Raw genomic sequence first — 19,171 nt, 5'->3', positions numbered from 1 at the left:
GACTTTGAAAATGACACGTGGCTGTCAAAGCCCTCCCCCAAATTCAAAACACAGAGAGTAAGCGCGAAAACTGAAGCAAAGCAAATAATTATAAAAGCACCACGTAGGGTACACTGAGATTCGTGCATTTTCCTTTTTTGAAAATTTAAATTTCATATTTCATCTGCTATTTAAAAATTTCCAGTTTAATCAGGCTTTGAAGCAGCTCCATTTCGCTGATGTTCAGGTCCTTAGGAGTAAGTTGCTAAAAATTTCAAAGCTCTGTTGCAGCAAAATGACGTTGTTTTCGCCCCTTAAGCTCTGAGTATCCTGCATTTCGTTATTAAGTGTAAGCTACTAAGCTGAGTTTATTCTTTTGACATTTTTTGAAGTTTCTTTTTGTTTACCGAGAAAATCTAAGAAAAAAGAGAAACGAAATGGAAAACTTGGAATCTGTGTCTTCCGGGTTTCAATTAGGCTAGCGTCTTGTATTGTGATAGGGTTTAGTTTTTTTTAATAGAATAAGGGTTTCATGTTTTCCCACACTCAAAGATTTTAACTATTCTAATTAGAATGGAATGGAGGATGATGTTTAACTTTCCGGGTTCTCCATTGTGTGATACTATTTCTTACTGAGTAAATGAATGTAATCTTTGATTGAAGAAATCTTATGTTTAATTCATTCTTTTTTTTTCCTTTTTGCAAATTCATTTTACAAGCAATGATGCTTCCTGTAAAACTCTTTAACCCTGTGAAAATAGGTGGATAGCTAGTAACATGATGAAGGCACACGTGCAAAGGAAAGCTAAAGGACCCTCCAAGATCACTTCACAACAGGTAGCTTTTGAGCTGAAGAGTAAGGTGAATTTGGCGCTGAACAAGTTAGGCGATAGAGATACATATCAAATTGGAGCTGATGAACTTGAGAAAACAGCAGAATGTCTAACCCCGGATAAGATTTCCCCATTTCTGTCATGTATATTGGATACTGATTCAGAGAAGAAGAGCGCGGTTAGAAAGGAGTCTGTCAGGTTGATGGCTACATTAGCTAGGTTCCATCATGGCTTAATTGTTCCTTATCTAAGTAAGATGGTTGCTAGCATCCTTAAGAGGCTTAAGGATCCCGACTCCATTGTGAGGGATACTTGCCATGAAACAATGGGTGTTTTGGCTTCAAAATTGAGTGATCACGAAGATGATAATAATGGGGTTTTTGTTATGTTGGTGAAGCCACTTTTTGAAGCATTAGGTGAACAACATAAGTACGTGCAATCAGGTGCAGCTTTGTGCTTGGCAAGGGTCATTGACTATACCCATGATCCTCCAGCTTCAATTTTGCAGCGGATGCTGGCTCGCACTACAAAATTGCTCAAGAATCCACAATTAATGGCGAAATCAGCAGTAATTGAATTAAACAGAAGCATTATCCGGGTCAGTTTTAGGGCGGATGTATAACAAATGACATAAGTTGTTGCCATTTCAATCCTCGATGATTCATGGAGTTGGTTTTATCTGCTGCTCCTTCATTATCATTGTTTTCTGTTGATTGGTTTCAGTATACCTGCTTAATTTATGGTAAAACTTGCATTTTAATGTACATTCCAGGCAGGAGGTGCTACAACACAGAGTCTTCTGGCTGCGGCGATGGCTAGCATTCAAGAAGCTCTTAAAAACAGTGACTGGACAACACGTAAAGCTGCTTCTATAGCATTGGGGGAGATTGCTTCAAGTGGTGCATCTTTTTTGGGATCTTTCAGGGCTTCCTGCATCTGCTCCCTTGAGTCATGTCGTTTTGACAGGGTTAGAATTTGGGATGAATTTGTACTATGCGGAATTTTCTTATGAACGGTTGTACCACATTATGAGGTTCTTGTCTCTTATAGGTCAAACCAGTTAGGGACACAGTACTGCATGCCCTTCAGTACTGGAGAAGTGTTCCTGGACCTGATACTTCTGAACCTTCCGAGGCTGGATCTTATGTAAAAGGTTTAGTAGCTGGTGTTTTTACTCTTATTTTGAAACTGAATTTTTTCCCTTTGAAATTTGTTTCACATAACATGTTTAGTGACATTTGGTTGTAATAAAACTGGTTTCATTTCCTCTTCATAATGCTCCTATTTGTTTCTTTATACTTTCCACAGAAAACTTCTGTGGAGGTGATTACAGTGATATCACCAGTAACAATGACTCTGGGTGGAAAGATGTCTCTGGGAAGAAAGTTACTGCTACAAAGTCAGCTATGAGAAGGGTGCCTCTGTCTGCTAGAAAGACATCCCAGAATTATGTTCAAGACCCTCAACATTGCAAAGATGATGATTGGAATATTGAAATTTCTGTTTCAGAGAAACATAATGTTTCTTTAGCAGATGTTCAGAATGAAGAATCTGAAGGGAGTACAGTCACCAAGACATTGGATAGAATTATGCCCGACACTACAAGTACACAAGATATAGGATATCACTTTGTCCCTGTGGATGACAAACAAGAATGTTCTTCGGTGTCCAACCTTCTTAGTGATAACTTTGGGCCTAAGTATGTAACTGTTCCTCATAACCATATTGCCGACGGACAATGGCAGAAGTCCATGGGACGAAACCAGCGGTTTGCAGGTGAAGAAATTAGCAATGAGGAGGAAGATGGTGTGTGCTCCAGAAAAATTAGGGACTGCAGAAGTCATGATTCGGCAGTCAATGAATCAAGTCCAGAAACCATCTCGCTATTTTATGCACGGATTGAGAATAAAATTGTCGGCATTCAGAAACAACTTTTGGAGATTGACAGCAAGCAGTCCAACTTGATGGATCTTCTCCAGGTGATTTCTCAATAGCTAAATGATGTACTTCTGATACTCTATGCATTCTAAACCATTCTAAAACGCAGAATGACCTTTCAGTGTTGAGGATTTATCTTTGGCATAAAATGCTTGTCACATGCATATCACCATGAAGGGCCAACCTTGGCATACTTTCTAATTTTTGGGAGTATAAAGTTGAAACCTGGAGCTTCTGAGTCATTCTATCATGTTGATTTTCTAATTTTCTCTCTTTTATTTTATATTTATTGGTCAATTTCATCAAGTAATACCATGAGAGCACATTTGGTACATAGAGGAATCGGATATGATGATTTCTTATTTGATGTTCATTGTGTAAAGTTAGATGCCTTAGATTTTATATGAGTCTATGATTACATATCCTTTGAAGAGGGAGATTTGACAATCCAAAATTTTTGTTATGCAAACGCCAAAATAAAATGATCTAAATTAGAGGCGTTACTCATTTTTATGCTATACGTGTCAGCTTTAGTATTTTAATAGAATAATGTGGAAGTTAGATTTGTTATTTTATATGGATATGGTTGCAAAATCCTATGGAGAGGGAAACTTGGATAAGCATATGTGGATAGGACGGTGAAAACTAGCATGAAAACATTTTTGTGCATGCAACCGAAATAAGATAAACAAAGATAATTAACACATTGATCCTGTCTCATTCTATACTGTCCTCATTAATCCTAGGCACCAAATGCAAACCGGTGCTACATCTTATTGTTTTAACTCTTGAGTTTTTTCAATTTTCTTTTTCCACCTTTGAAAAAGTATTCTTCCGGTAGTAATTGCTTGGCAGCTGTATTAACCTTTTCTTTCTGGTCATGAATTATATTTTCTTTTAGGTATTTTCAACTGGTATAATGGATAGCATGTCCTTGCTACAGTCGAAGGTCTTAAGTTTAGAACATGTAGTGGATCAAATGGGGCAAGACCTCCTGCAGAAAGGAAAGCATCCTGATTTAGTGAATTCCAGAATTGAGAAGCAGGGCGCTGGTGCTTCATTTTCCAGACTGCCTTCTTGCACACCAAGGCCTTCTTTGATGTCAGTGAAGAATTCTGATGTTTGGGAGGAAAAAGCAATTGGTAGTAACAGGTCACCCAATTGTTCCAAGCAGGGTATGGAGCTATGGTCTAATCATACTGTAAAATTTTGTAGAAATTCTAATGTGCCCAAAAGCTCCGGGTATGGGGCACATGACATTGGTCAGGTTAGAAAAAATGAAGCTGCCTTTACTTGTTCTTCTGTTACAACTATGAGCGGCAGAGAGAAGTATCCCGACTACAAAGATGGTTTATGGCAACATGTGAAAAGTCTTCTATGCCAAGGTGACTTAGACTCTGCATATGCAAAAGCTCTCTCTTCTGGTGATGAACTTGTCCTCGTTGAGCTTCTTGATAGAACTGGTCCTGTTCTAGAAAGTTTATCTCAAAAGAATGTCTACAATATTCTCAGTACTTTGGCATCGTACCTCCTGGAACAGAGATTTATCAACTGTGTTATCCCATGGTTGCAGCAGGCAAGTTACCGATCATACTTTTTAGCGTATGTTTTGGACTCCTGTTATACATGATTTACATATCACAATTTAGGGGATGATAGATTTCTCTGTTTCTTTGAGATATCTAATAGAACCCAAAGATATTGCCTTTGGTATTGGTAAAATTATTCATGCATGTATCCTGGTCAGTATTGTCAAGCACTCTTGCCCAACATGACTTGCTTTTCCAGTTGATTGCCTAAGATTTGTTTACTCTGTATATCTGTCCAAGGGTGAGTACTTGATGTACCATGGTTGCTTTCTATTTCTCCAAGTTCCATCATTTTTCTAATTGTCCCCTTAATTGTTTCAATGGTTTTCCATGCACAGCTTCAAACTTTAATTTTAAACAAATTTCTTCTCTTGGCTTAATATTAAACATATTACCTAACAAAAGATGTCTCTTGATGTGTCAAACCAATTATAATGAGCTGATAATTTTAGAGTTCAAATCAGCATACTTTAACCCTCTATGATCCCTGGTTTTCAGGTGGTTGATTTGAGTGCTATCCATGGACCAAGTCTCCTTATTCCCTCTGCTAAAATAAGAAGGGAGATTTTATCTGCAATTCAGGAGGCCAAGAACATGGAGTTTTCTAACCCTGCTGAAAGAAGATCGGTTACTCAACTGGTAGTAAGGTTCCACCAAGAATGGGGTAAGGAAATATACATGTATATGATTTCATTTGTCACCCTGGCTAGAGTAGAGAATGCGATAAGGATCATGAGAATGATTTGAGAGGACCGGTAGGTTTTGTAGGTTAAATAATAACTAGGTTGATAGAATCACGAAGTTCATAACCCTGCTTGATCTTGAATTGTTTATCCTCTAGTGAACTTGAAATTTACGTCCTTTAGAGTTCAAATACATCTCCAGAATTTTGTGACTTAACGTTGTCAATTTCTATTTTATCACAACAGTGTTTTCACTTTGATTTTCTGAGTGCATGTCAGTGTTTCAAGGTTATGCCAATAAATGCCAAAGTATGCTACTCCAATAAATGTCAAGGTTTTGGGAAAATTTGGAAGGAAATTTCTAGTTCAGATTCCACTTGTGAAAAATATAATTTTAATACTTCAAATTTAAACAAAAAAATGAATTAAACAGAGTTAAATAGATTTAAATGGCCTTTATTGGATGGATTAGATCTTGTATAAATCTTTGATAACTATCAACCAGACTTGATGTTAGTTCTGGTGCACCATCGCCTCTTATACTGTCTTCCCTTTAAGAATTATTCTTATCATTTGCGCCGCCAATTGAACTAGTACACCTTTTTTACTCTGCTTTTGTTAACAGGAAAATGCTCATAGTTATTTACTGGTTGAATGAAAAAAATTCTGCACGGATTCGGACCATCGAAAGAACAGCACTAGGCATAATACGTTTTGTCCGTTGTCCGTACTGTTTTTGCTGTATAGAGGTCCATCCTATGAAGTACTCTATAATTGATCTATTCAGGTATTTTCTGCCTTTTACTGCGGTATTGCATGCCGATTGTTCCAGTTGTTAAATTTTCGTTAATAGGTATTAGTTTGTTAAAGATGCTTCACCAAGTTTGAAATGGCATAATGAATTGGCATTTATTTGTCTCATTGCTAGTGCATGTATATCTTTTTCCAAAAAGCTAAATTGCCCTTATAGAGATAAGATTGATTTCTAAACGGAAGAGCTTTGTTAGCTGTTAGTTTAGTGCAAGTTGGAGATGCTAGTGTATATGATATAGAGCCAATCCTCGAAGGCATCAACCTCCTAAACCCGATGCCGGACTAGGATTTTTCAAAAAATGGTCCAAAAGAATTTAATCCATGGACAAATATTTGAACCATTCTCTTTAGATATCCCAATACAGCCATTAGGCCAAAACTGTTGCAGTAATTACAGATATCATTAGCCATTAGTTGAATGAAGTCCTGAAGATTTATATGACTTTACATGGGATGGTAGACGTTACAATTATGAAAATCGAATGAGTAGTGAAGTTGAATCTTCGAACATAGTCCCTAGTCAAATGTATTTGGTAAAGCATTGATAATGTGCATGGACTACTGTATATATGCTAAGCCATTTTGCTTGTGAAAAGATAGATGAGCAAATTATAAAAGATATTTCATGAATTTCATACGAGAAGTTGAAACAAAATGTTCGGATGCAAAAATCACATGTGCAATACCATGTCAGCACAAAGTAACCAACCATTTCCAAAAAGAAAAGGTTTTAACTTCAAGAAAGTATAAGGCTAGAGGGCAAATTTCCAGGCAACATTTGAGAACCAGCCTACGTGCTCCACTAGGAAGCCTGAACATCAAGGGGCAATGGAAGCTCTCAAACCGAACTTTATAGATCCTCAGAAAACTCTTTTGTTAAACACTTTGGTCACATTTTCAACCTTATCGTCAGCTTCAGAACTCGAAGGCTAAAAAGTTTAGGCTCTTGGGGAGGGTTGCTTCAGCTTCTTTCTTTTCCAGGTTCATTTCTTTGATTGCACTTGTCTTTGTGAGTTTCACTTCTCGTATAATTTCTCTTTATCATAGGAGTCTGAGGGGACCTATCGGGAGCTTGGTCACGGGTTACACTGTTGTGGTGAGCCCCTTTGTGAAGCATTGCTTCTTCATGACTAGCATCTTTTGTCTGAAATTTCTCGAGATATTCGACCACTTGGCTCATTGAAGGTCGGCCTTTCGGGTTTTCACTAAGGCACAGGTATGCCAAATAGGCAACCTTCATTGCAGCTCTAGGAGAGTACTGACCTTCCATCTTAGGGTCTAATATCTTTATAAGCTTCTTGTCATGGTTCAAGAGTGGTCGAGCCCATTCCACCAAGTTTTGTTTTTGGCCAAGCCCCTTGTCCATTACTCTTCTTCCAATGAGCATCTCTAGTAACACTACTCCAAATCCATAAACATCACTCCTTGCTGTTAAATGGCCTGTTTATACTGCAACTTGGTTAGCCATTATCATCGAGTATCGACATATCAAAACATCATGCTAACCAATATGTCAGTTTATGAAAGGATGTTACAAAAGAAGCGCATCTCATACATCTTATATTTCTGTGACTCAATATGGACAAGTTTAATCCTCTCAAAAACAGATTTTATGTTACTAACCAGTCAAAATATATTCCGGAGCAGCGTAACCGTGTGTCCCCATCACTCGTGTTGAAACATGGGTTTGGTCTCCCATTGGTCCATCCTTTGCGAGTCCAAAGTCCGACAACTTTGCATTGAAGTCCTACATGTTTACATGCATTTTTAGTGCTGGAAACTGACAATCACATTTTTACATGCATTTTTAGTCCAAATTCCGACATATTTGGGTATGGGGATATATAAGGATTATCAAAATTGAACATTCCTGTATATAACACTAACAATCAAGTCCGAGTGGAAACTAATGAAATTGAATAACAAAGGGAAAGATGAATAACCTCATCGAGCAAAACGTTGGATGTCTTGAAGTCACGGTATATGACGGGTCTTTCGGCACCATGAAGGAAAGCAAGCCCTTTTGCCGCATCTAGAGCGATCTTCATTCTTTTCGACCAAGTCAAACTACAATCAGCTCCTAACAGCCAACAATAACAAATATGGTAATTGGTAAATAACAAAATGCTTTCATTCTCAATACAATGGAAAGCAGATCTGTTTGATATCCATGCATAATGCAGATGCTTTTAAGCATAGGTTTTTCTAGTTCTCTTCATTTGTACTCGTATTTGGTGTGAATATCGGAGATGGTATTTATCAAATACGAATATACTTTTTCTATGCATTTGGAGGGTCTGTTTTCATGCTCATATTTATGTGTTAGACATGGAACAACTATATGCACATCATGAATGGGTGTACATACAAGTAATCTGTCGAGGAAGTGATGAACATGTACTCGTATCCTGATATGTATTCTTAAATCTGAACAACACTATATCCTCTGAATCAGCTTTTTTCCCTACAACTTACTGCGAAAAAGATGTTTTTCGAGGCTCCCACTTGACATGTATTCATAAACAAGCAACCGATGGTCATCCTCACAACAGTAACCAATGAGCTTCACAAGATTTGGATGACTGAGTTGCCCTAAGTAGTTGACTTCAGCCTGCAAAACAAATATGTGCAGATATGATGCAACTATGTTTATGTTTACTTTAAATACTAAAAGAGAAGTCTCTAAGAAACCAACACGAAAGCAGTTTTAACTCAAACTTTAAAATCTAAATTAACCAGATCCAAACCAATCTGGCCCAGTCAATTGACATATTTAGTTGAATCCATAAACTTGAGAAAATTGCAACTCTAAACAGATGTTTCTGATGGCCAAAAGAATGTAATTGTTTCTAAACAAACTATATATATTAATCAAATATGATATAAAATGATAAACCACATGAAAGATGACTTTTTAAACCTTAAGTTACTTGAACTGAGGTGAGAGTGTTAGATATCAAGTTATGTTGCTAAACAAATATGTTCGATTTGTCTTAAGAGTTTTTCACACATTTATCCATACGTGCCGAACAGATATGAATATCCGAAATACATAAACAAACTTTGAAAAAATGACCCGACAATTCATACCAGAGTCCGAGTAACATAGGATGAAGAACTTTTTCTAGGTATTCATATGTATAGCACAGATAAAACAATAACACCACAGGTTAAAAGAATAACTTCAGATTTCAAGAAAGACACTAAGAAAAAAGTAACCTGACATGCACACCCGAGTCCGAGAAACATACGCTGGATATTTTTCCTAGGTTCCTATATATGTACATATAGCGCAAATAAAACAATAACACCTCAGATTAAAAGAATTACTTTAGAAGATGCAACGAGATTTACCAGCCATTCTCTATCACCTTGGAACCCATCCGGATCAAGATCTTTAACGGCAACTGCTGTAGATGGGAAACCAGGCCTCACATTCTCATCTATGAGTCCTTTATAAACGACCCCGAAACCCCCCCGGCCGACGATATGGTCTGGCCGGAATTCCTTTGTAGCCAACCTTGTCTCCTCATAAGTGAGTATGCAAAGGTTGCCGTATCCAGAATTCTGCCCTAGATCTTTGGCATCCTTGATGGATGTCAAAGGAAAGACGGTTTGGGTTTTGGTTTCATTTGATCTCTGAATTTCTGGATTTTTTTCTGTCGGAATTGCAGTGATATTAAGTCCTTAGTTCGAAGTTGTTGATTAAAGATATATTATTCTACAAGCTAAAGGCCTGCAATCTATTTAAAATATGAAAAGATCCAAGCATGAAACTGTCACAATTGTATCCACAAGTGCTTAATTAAGCCCCCGTGAACATTGTAATATCAGAAACATCGAAGTTCATTGTCATTCGACTCTATACTGTTTTCGAACAATATGTCACACAAGGCACAATCGGATTTCTAGGTTGTTCAAACTCTATCCAATCAATGAATTCTCATAATCTCCATAGTTTTCTAATCATGAAACCGAAACAATCACATTCTAGAGCGTTTAAATTAATCCCTCATGAATATGGTAATGTCGGAAACATCGAGAGTAATCATCCTTTTGATCCTATTCCACTAGCTCTAGATTGTTCAAACCCTAATCAATCAATTAAATCTCATTATTCTTCTAGTTTTCAGCAAAAAAATTCCATAACATATCAAATTTCTCCCCACTGCAACGCCTCCATTAGAGCAAACATTTTACAAATGCAGAATTTTCATCAAATTTAAGAACAATGCTAATAATCTAACAAAGTTTCAACATAGAAACAACCCAAAGTTTCAAATTAGACCCAAAGAAACATTAAGAAAAAGAGAAATGAAACTCATACAAACCCGGAATCTTCTTGTGAGATTTGCCATATTTAAGTTGGCACGCTTTTTTTCCTTGGGTGCTAGAACGAATCCCCATTAATCCAAAAAAAAAAAACCCCACACTCTGAAAAATCAATCTGAAATCGGAATTCACCTCCCCAAAGCTTGGATTACATCGATATACATATGTATATATTTCACATCGAGTATATATAGTATATGTATATATATGGGTTTCTCAGGTGGGGAAGAGGAATATCGACAGTGTATTGTGGATAGAATCAACGATAGGATTAACTGTTCTTTTCTTTCGCTTTGCCTTTTGTTTTTTTCAGAGGCGCTGCTGCCGCCATTAACGGGCAATGTGCCGTTCACTCGTTCCAATCTAAATTCGAAGCGCGGGATTTTTAGTCCAATTTTATCCAATTCTGGTTTTTTTTTTTGGTTTTGGATCAAGCTTATTTTTAGGAAATTCATGGTATTAAGCACAAAATTTCATATGTGATCCCTATTATTCGATTATTAAAAATTATAAAATAATTATATAATTAATTATATTTTTTAATTAAAAAATTTATATTTAAATGTCAAATTATTAATTAAGATATTATAAAATTTGACCACAAAATTATATAAGTTGTATTTTATATATAGATTTTCTATTTATATTATATCCTCAAACCAAAGATTAAAAATAACATTAATTTTAATCAACGTCATTAAAAAATAATTGTATCAAATATTAGTCTGTAGATTATACTATCATTTTTAACAGAAGATAATATGTTTAGAATATATAAATATTTTTTTTATTAATTTGATATAAATACAGTATAATATTTGTTTAAAGATAACTCTTAACCTTTTGATAATTAACTTTTACACCCGGGCCCAAGGAGTATCAACAATTCATTTATCACATAAATTATTTGGTGTCTACTTAACATATAAATAGTTAGATGATCATTTTATAATTTTTAATTGTTGAAGAATTCAAGAAAAAAAAACATCTAATAATTAAAAGATAATTTTATAACTTTTTAATAATTGGAGGTGAAGATACTAATTTTTTATCCATATTATTATTATTAATATTATTATTATTATTATTATTATTATTATTATTATTATTACTATTATCATTATTATTATTATTATTATTATTATTAGTATTATTATTATTATTATTATTATTAATATATAAATACATATAAATATTATTAAAAATAAATAAATAATAAAAAATATAATTACAGGCCCAATTACAATTGGACCGGCCCAGTTACAAACCAACCAGAGCCGGTCCAAATCCAACCAGAAACCCTAAATATTTGGGTTTCCAGTTAGGGTTTCCTAACCCTAATCTAGCCAGCCGCCATCTTCAATCTCAACCGTTGGATCTGGTTTGATCAAACAGTCCACCATTTGCCAGAGGAAACCCTAGGGTATCTATACCCTAGGGACACGTCCCAGCGCCGCCGCTGCTGCTTCCAGAAGCCCTCACCGCCTCCGCCGCTGCCACGTCCCAACCGAAGACTCCAGAAGGTAAAATAGCAGCCGTCCACGCCATGGCTACTCGGTGAGTCACCACTGGTAGTCCGGTGACTCACCGAGACCCCCTCTACGGACCGGTCCGACGGCCACAACGGTGGTGGCTATAAAAGCCACCACCCGAACCTGAAAAAAAGAAAAAAAGGAAAAAAGATGAGAGAAAAGAAAAAAGAGAGACAGAACCGGAGAAAAAAAAAACAGAGAAATAGAAAAAATACTAACCAACGATCTCAGCCAAAAATCCCATAAACAGAAACAAAAAAAGAAGGAAAAAGGAAGAAGAGAACTTACCGAGGAAGCCCCGACTACCAGATCTCACCGGAATCTTCGAAACAACGAAGGTACTTTTGTAGATTCGCTCCGATTGGGAGCCTTTTAGGAAGAAATAACACCGGAACCGTCCTTAGGACGGTCCGATCTATATATGAGTGTAAAAATCTTTTTTTCCGGCCACCGGATGCGGTGGCCGGCGATGATGGTCACGGCGGCAGACGGTTGCCGTCCGGTGACCGGCTTCCCTCCGATGAGGGAAGCTAGAGAGAGGGCAGAGAGAAATTTGTTCTCTCTCAGTTAGAGAGAGAACAGAAATGATAAAATGAAGCTGGCCCTACGGGCCAGCCGGTTTTTGGACATATATAGTCCTTCCCGAACGACGTCGTTTCGGGAAGGACTATGCGCGTAATTACAAAATAGTTAAATCCCGTCCGTAGTCCTCCCAACTTGTAAATTTTATATTTTGGTCACTAAACTGAATTTATAATAATTTTAATTCAGTCTTTGAATTTTAATTTTGTTCATTTTAGTCCTTTTTATTAAAATAATATATTTAGGATAAATGACAAATTTAATCCCTTAATTTTAATAAATAATTTTTTAATCCCTAGTTCATATTTTTAATTTAATTTATTATAAAATTCGAATTTTAGATAATTTTATTTTGGTCACTAAATTATTAAATTAGAAAATAAAATATTTAATCCCTATAATTTCAATTAATTAGGAATTAGATTTAGTTTTATTTTAATTATAATTTAGTTATTTATTTTATATGTCTTCATTTATTTTATTGTTTTTAAATATATTGTTTTAGTAGTATTTTTATTTTATTATATTGTTAAATATTTTTATATTCATAAATATATAATAAATAGTAATTTTTAAATATTTATTTTTAATATCGAAGAAAAGGACAGTCTTAATACAACTAGATGTCCTATTCTGATATTTTAAAATTAAAAAGTAAATAATATTATTTAAATTAATATTTATCAATATCAAAGAAAAGAGCTGTCTTAAGGCACCTAGAAGTTCTTTTCTGATATTTTTAAATAAATAAATAAATTTTTTATATAATTTTGAAATAAAAGAATTATAAATTAAATATATTTTTGAATTTTTTTAATAGAGACAATTTATAATTAAAAAGTACCAATTTTGGGCGTTGTAGGGGTGCTAATCCTTCCCTAAACGTAACCGACCACGAATCCCTTTTTATTATTAAAAAAAATGAATTTTTGGTTATAAACGCATATCAGTTTATTTTTTTTATTAGTGTTTTATTAAAACTCTTTTAAAAAAAAATAATAATTTTTAGGTATTCGACCTACCTGACCCAAAAGGCCGATGGCGACTCCCAAATTATTTTCAAAATCATTTATTCACATCACTTTTCCTGTCAAGTTAAATTTTTCGTGCCCGGACGAAAACCGGTTACGACAGCTTGGCGACTCCGCTGGGGATCTTTGGTCAAACTTTTAAAAATCAATTATAAATTGTCTCTATTAGTCAAAAATTAAAAATTTATATATTTAATTTTTAATTCTTTCTTTTCAAATTTTTTATTTATTTATTTATTATTTTTTATAATATTTATATGTTTTATTTACAAGTATTTTATTTCAGTATTTATTTTTATGTCAAAGGTTTGAACATTTCTCCTCACACACAACACTTGCATTGCATAACATAAAGCTCTATAATTGAGTTGTCCCTTTTAAGTGGGAGTGAAAGCGACGTCTTCGTGAGAATTTATTCTCCGTGTCAGACCTAGCAAGTAACTTTCGGGGTTCATATACTCTATGTTTTCGTGAGAATTTATTCTCCGTGTCCGGCATAGAGAAATGTATCCCCTCGAATTGAACTCGATCCACTTTAGTCTGTAATGGACTAGGATTGAGGGTTAGCAGCCTAAGGAGGCACTAACATGGACAATTCGGGTACCTTTATTCTTAGATCTGAAACCTTGCATATAAAAAACCTTAGAAACTCTTCCGATCCGAAGTCATGCCAAAATTTTGTCCAAAATAGGTGTACACACAGGAGAAATGAATTCTGTCTTTTCTGTTAATTTATTTATTGTTTAAATTACATGTTTATTTAAATTATTTAAATTCAGAAAAGCATGTTTAAATAAAGAATATTTATGTAAATGTTATTATTAAATTTCTTTATTATGTAAACTAATTTATTTTCTTTTTGTGTGTTCTTTATTTTTCTGTTTGCATTGCATCATAAAGGATAAAAGACATTGATCCTTGTGTTAATTATCTCATTGGAAAGCCTTCATCTATGGATAAAAAGTATTCAAGTCAAATAATTCTAAACTCAGAAGTAAGACAGTGGGCTGAGGATTTACAAAGACAAGAAGGAGACAGTCTGCAGGATGATTATGTATCTGACTTGGCCAGTTATGCTTCAGTTTCACTAAAAAGAAATGATATGCAAGATTTGCGAAGCATTTGGGAAAGTTGGGATTCAAACAAAAAATTGCAGTTTTATCAGACTTACGGAGACATCCCATATTTGCTCTATGTTGAAGTTGATGATGAATTACTCAGAGCCCTAGTTCAATTCTGGAATCCAGGGTACAATTGCTTCACTTTCAATAAGGAGGACTTGGTCCCTACTATTGAAGAATATACAACTTTGTTACATCTTGAAGGTGCTTTGGTGAATCGAATATATTCAAAGTCAATTAAAACTCAACCCTTTCGAGTTAAATTAGCAAAGATTGCCGGAGTACGAGAAGAATGGGTAGCATCCCGTACAAAACAAAAAGGCGAAAGCGAAGGCATAGCTTGGACCAACATCAGAGAACTTATTCAAAGCCATCCAGATATTAAAGTACGATTCGATCTATTTGCTCTGGGTATATATGGTATGGTCATCTTCCCAAAAGTATTGGGATATGTTGAAGCTGCAGTGGTAGACTTGTTTGAACAGCTACCGAAGAAGATTAATCCTGTTTCTGCCATCCTAGCAGAGACCTTCAGATCGTTAAATGCTTGCAGAAGGTTAGGAGGTGGACGATTCTCAGGGTGTACCCAGTTGTTATATGTTTGGATCCGTAGTCATTTCTGGAGGACGGAAAAGGTTTCATACCGACGCTTCAATACGGATTATTCACCATTAAAGGAATTTCTGGAGCAGGAATGGCCTAAAGAAATTAAGAAAGATATGTGGATTAATGCCTTTCGAAATCTGCAAAGCAATGACGTTGTTTGGCGAGCCCCGTGGCAAATACAAAGAGAATTCTTTTACAGGTGTGGTGATTACAATTGGATAATGCTGCTCGGATTATGGGGAGGAATTGGATATGCACCACTTCTGGTTATAAGACAGTATGAAGGTCGTCAATTTGTACCTGTCACTGCTGGACTACAGTCATCTGAGTTCGCATTCCACAGCAAAAATTATAAAAGAAATATCATGGAAGCCGTTACAGCTTGGAAAACAACTTTTTATATCCGAGCTAAAGCAGCAAAAGAAATGCTAACTCCTGATTATGAAGAATGGAGATCTGTCAGAAAAAACGAAAATATTCCTCTACCAGATCAAAATGAGGATATTTCTATGGAGGATCACATTAAGGTGGTTCCATCTGAGATTGAAATCTTGAGAGCTGAGTTTGAAGCAGAAAGAGATGACTGGTCGAAAGAGTTAGAGCAAATGAGACAAGATAAAGCTATGTTGGGGGTTGACATTGACTTTCATTCATCACAATGTGCAATGTTGAGAAAAGATAAAGAAAAAGGTGAGGATGAGTACAGAGCCTTACAGAAAAATTACCAGGAGTTATATAAATCCCGAAAAGCATCAGGACCTGGCCAATCGACGGTACAAATGACCAGAGAATTAAACATTGAGAAAAGACGAGTTGAAGATCTGAAAGGAAAGAATAGCCGTCTACTCAAAAGCCTGGAAAAAGGAAAGCAAAAAATGGAAGATTTCGAGGTTGACAGAAGAGAGCGAATTATAAAACACAAGGCTGAACACCGCGAGATCATGAATGAAATGCAAAGAGAAAAGGATCGAGCCAAAGATTTAGAAGAGATGAAGAATGACATCTTTGATAAATTTGAAGGCGAGAAAAATATCATGTTCAAGGGATTTGAATCTGAAATGAACCATTTGATTGCTGAACTTGAAGTCAGAGGCCAAAAGATGGAAGAATCCAATGTTGAAAAAGAAAAATGGGAGCTAGAAAGAAAAAATTTCAACACCAGACTTGAGGTAGAGCAGGAGGTGGCTAGCAATTGGATGCAAAGATGCAGAAACAAAGATGTTCAAATCCAGAAGCTTAATCAAAGAACGCAAGAAGCACGAACAAAACTTGAAGAGGATCTGGATCAGTCTAGAAACAAAAACTCAGAGTTTAATGCTTACATTTTGCAACTTGAGGAATCATTGTTTCAAGAAAAGGTTCGTCTAGGACCTAATGATCTCAAAGAAAGTAATGAGGAAAATGCTTCACTACGAAGACGCATTAGAGATCTTGAAAAAATTCTACACAATTGTCAAGTCAGAATCACTGAGTTAGAGCAAACTCTTGAAGGAACAACTGAACAATGGCAAAAGTCAACTGAGTTCTATGTCGAAAGAAGTGAAGAAAGAAGCAATATGGTGTTCGAGGCCATGGTACAAATGAGCGAGGTTGCCAGATATGTTGGGGAACTAGCTGTTGAAGCCAAAATAATTGAACATCATGTTGATCCAGTTTCTAAGTGCGGAAAGAGGGTGTCATGGTTAATGAAAGAAATTATAGAGCTTAATAGGAAAGCTACGCCTTATCTGTAGTTATGAACTATTATAAAGAAACTTTTGTATACCGATGAAAGTTGTTCTATGACAGTTAACTTTTTGGGATCAATGTTTTTACATACATGCATTTTGCATACATTCATCATTCATTTCATAATTTTCACTATGAATTATTTTATTTAAGTTAAAGTTCATTAATTAAAATTTGAAAAAATAATATTAAAAGATTTTTCAATCGCAGTTACTCTGGCCAAAAGAGAAATACTACATCACTACGGTACTAGACAAGCTACTAAGAGAATTATGGAGGATAAAATACAGCGTATTGAGGAACAGCATCATAAAGAACAAGAAGAAATGAGAATGAAGTTGGAAAAAATTGAAGCCAGTATTGCAAATTCACAAGACAGTATGATGAAGAAGATAGAGGACATGTTTAAAAGGCAGGCTATCAGTGGAAAAATGCATGAAAATCCTGTATCTTTCGACCAAGAACCCATATATCCTCTAGGTTTTTCACCAGAACCAATTTATCACTCTGGTACTACCCCTATACAAATCAATGCTCGTACATCTGCATTACAAGAAGCTAAACCACATGAAGATCAACAAGTGGATCCCGCATCTTCAAGCAAAAATCCGCTTATATCAGATATGAAAATAGGTGATCTTAATACTGAGCATTTGGTCCCAGATTTGAATGAGCTGAATGAGAAACAAAAAGTAAATGAAGAACTGACCAGACAGATCAAGAACTTAGAAGAACGAATGAAATCAGTGGAAATAACTGAATCATTCTATGGGTTTGATGCTAGTGAGTTAAGTTTGGTTCCAGACCTAATCCTCCCCATCAAGTTCAAAGCTCCCGAATTTGATAAATATGACGGTACTACATGCCCTTCATCCCACATTACTATGTTTTGTCGAAGAATGGCAGGATATGTGAAGGACGAGAAATTGTTAATTCACTGCTTCCAGGATAGTTTGACAGGACCGGCTTTAAAATGGTATACTCAATTGACCAAAGCCAACATTAGATCTTGGAAAGATTTGGCTAAAGCATTTTTAGAGCAGTACCGCCATGTGACAGACATGGTCCCTGACAGATGGACTCTCCAAAACTTGGAGAAAAAGAATAATGAAACATTCAGACAGTATGCCCAGAGATGGCGTGACACTGCGGCCCAAGTTCAACCACCTTTGTCAGAAAAAGAGGCCACAGTGATGTTTGTCCATACATTGAAGGCTCCTTATTTAAACCATCTAATGGGGAATGCAACCAGAAATTTTGCAGATTTGGTCATTTCTGGAGAATTAATTGAAAATGTCTTGAAAAGTGGCAAGATTGAATCAAATGATGGGTCTAGTTCCAAAAGACCTACGTACCGGAAAAAGGAGAATGAAGTCAACAATGTAAATTCTTACAGCAAGGATTCATCGAAAAGTGTTACAATAACCCAGCCAAGGGTTAAGAAAGAGGAAACAAACACTAATCGAGCAGATTCCAGAGGATCTCGAAAGGAAAATGAAAGGTTATCTTTTACACCTTTACCAGTACCATATGCAGAGATCTATGATTCGCTGTTAAAAGCAGATGTTATAAGGCCCTATCCTTTGGTTCCCATGCAACCACCATTCCCTCCTTGGTATGATACAAAGGCACACTGTGTTTACCATGAAGGAATTACAGGACATTCTATTGAAAACTGTCTAGCATTCAAAAGGGTGGTTCAAAATTTGATCAACACTGGGAAGTTGGAATTCAATACACCATCCACATCAAGTCATCCATTGCCAAATCATGGAGATAAAAACGTGAATGCAATTCAGGAAGAGAACAGAAAGAAAGCAAAGACTGACATTTCTGAAATTAAATCTCCATTTGTTTGGATATTCCAACAGCTTTCTTTAGCCGGTATAATTCCACAACAATTCAGGCCAAAGCAGAATGAAGGCAAGAATTATTGTGAATATCATCAGGAGAAAAGGCATGAAATTCAACTATGTCCTGAGTTTAGAAACTTGGTGCAAAAATTGATGAACAACAGAGAAATAGAATTCTTTGAAGAAGAACCCGGGAAAAAAGAAGATGATGTTTGCTCATCAGAGGATTCTAAACCAAATCAAAGAATAAATGATCCTGTGATCATTAATGTGAAATCATCCACGGTGATTCCGGCACCAATAAGGCCAAAAGTAGTTATTACCACTCCTCTACCATTTCCATACAAAGATACCCGCAGGGTACCTTGGAATTATACTACCAATGTTTCAATGGTAGGAGGATCTGTTTCTCTAGATAAAACAGAAGAGAAAATACAAAGTCTGAGTACAACATCAACGTCTGAAGCAGTGAGCGAAGTCGGTTTCTTTACGAGAAGTGGGAGATGTTACTCTCCCGAAACATCCAATGCTTCAGAACAAGTGAAAGCAAA

At 35.8% G+C, this 19,171-nt stretch overlaps 2 protein-coding genes across 2 annotated transcripts; one reads left to right on the top strand and one right to left on the bottom strand.

Moving 5' to 3' along the window:
• Positions 1-185: 185 nt before the first annotated feature.
• Positions 186-5,971, top strand: LOC120209142 (TORTIFOLIA1-like protein 2). The gene is made up of 8 exons (XM_039208211.1): positions 186-328; positions 741-1,410; positions 1,585-1,779; positions 1,863-1,965; positions 2,121-2,791; positions 3,652-4,326; positions 4,838-5,003; positions 5,648-5,971. Exons 2-8 carry the CDS (start codon positions 757-759, stop codon positions 5,659-5,661), a joined length of 2,478 nt encoding a protein of 825 aa, XP_039064142.1. The 5' UTR covers positions 186-328; positions 741-756; the 3' UTR covers positions 5,662-5,971.
• Positions 5,972-6,617: 646 nt separating this feature from the next.
• On the bottom strand, positions 6,618-10,392 carry LOC120209141 (probable serine/threonine-protein kinase PBL17). The gene is made up of 6 exons (XM_039208210.1): positions 10,167-10,392; positions 9,190-9,494; positions 8,311-8,446; positions 7,779-7,915; positions 7,459-7,582; positions 6,618-7,275 (listed from the first exon to the last, which is right to left on the bottom strand). Exons 1-6 carry the CDS (start codon positions 10,240-10,242, stop codon positions 6,797-6,799), a joined length of 1,257 nt encoding a protein of 418 aa, XP_039064141.1. The 5' UTR covers positions 10,243-10,392; the 3' UTR covers positions 6,618-6,796.
• Between the last annotated feature and the right edge of the window lie 8,779 nt (positions 10,393-19,171).

The sequence above is a fragment of the Hibiscus syriacus genome, unplaced genomic scaffold, assembly GCF_006381635.1.
Source record: "Hibiscus syriacus cultivar Baekdansim isolate YM2019G1 unplaced genomic scaffold, ASM638163v2 tig00018093_pilon, whole genome shotgun sequence".
Taxonomy (NCBI): domain Eukaryota; kingdom Viridiplantae; phylum Streptophyta; class Magnoliopsida; order Malvales; family Malvaceae; genus Hibiscus; species Hibiscus syriacus.
The sequence above is the reverse complement of the archived record's forward strand: the minus strand, read 5'-3'. Positions and strand labels throughout refer to the sequence as shown.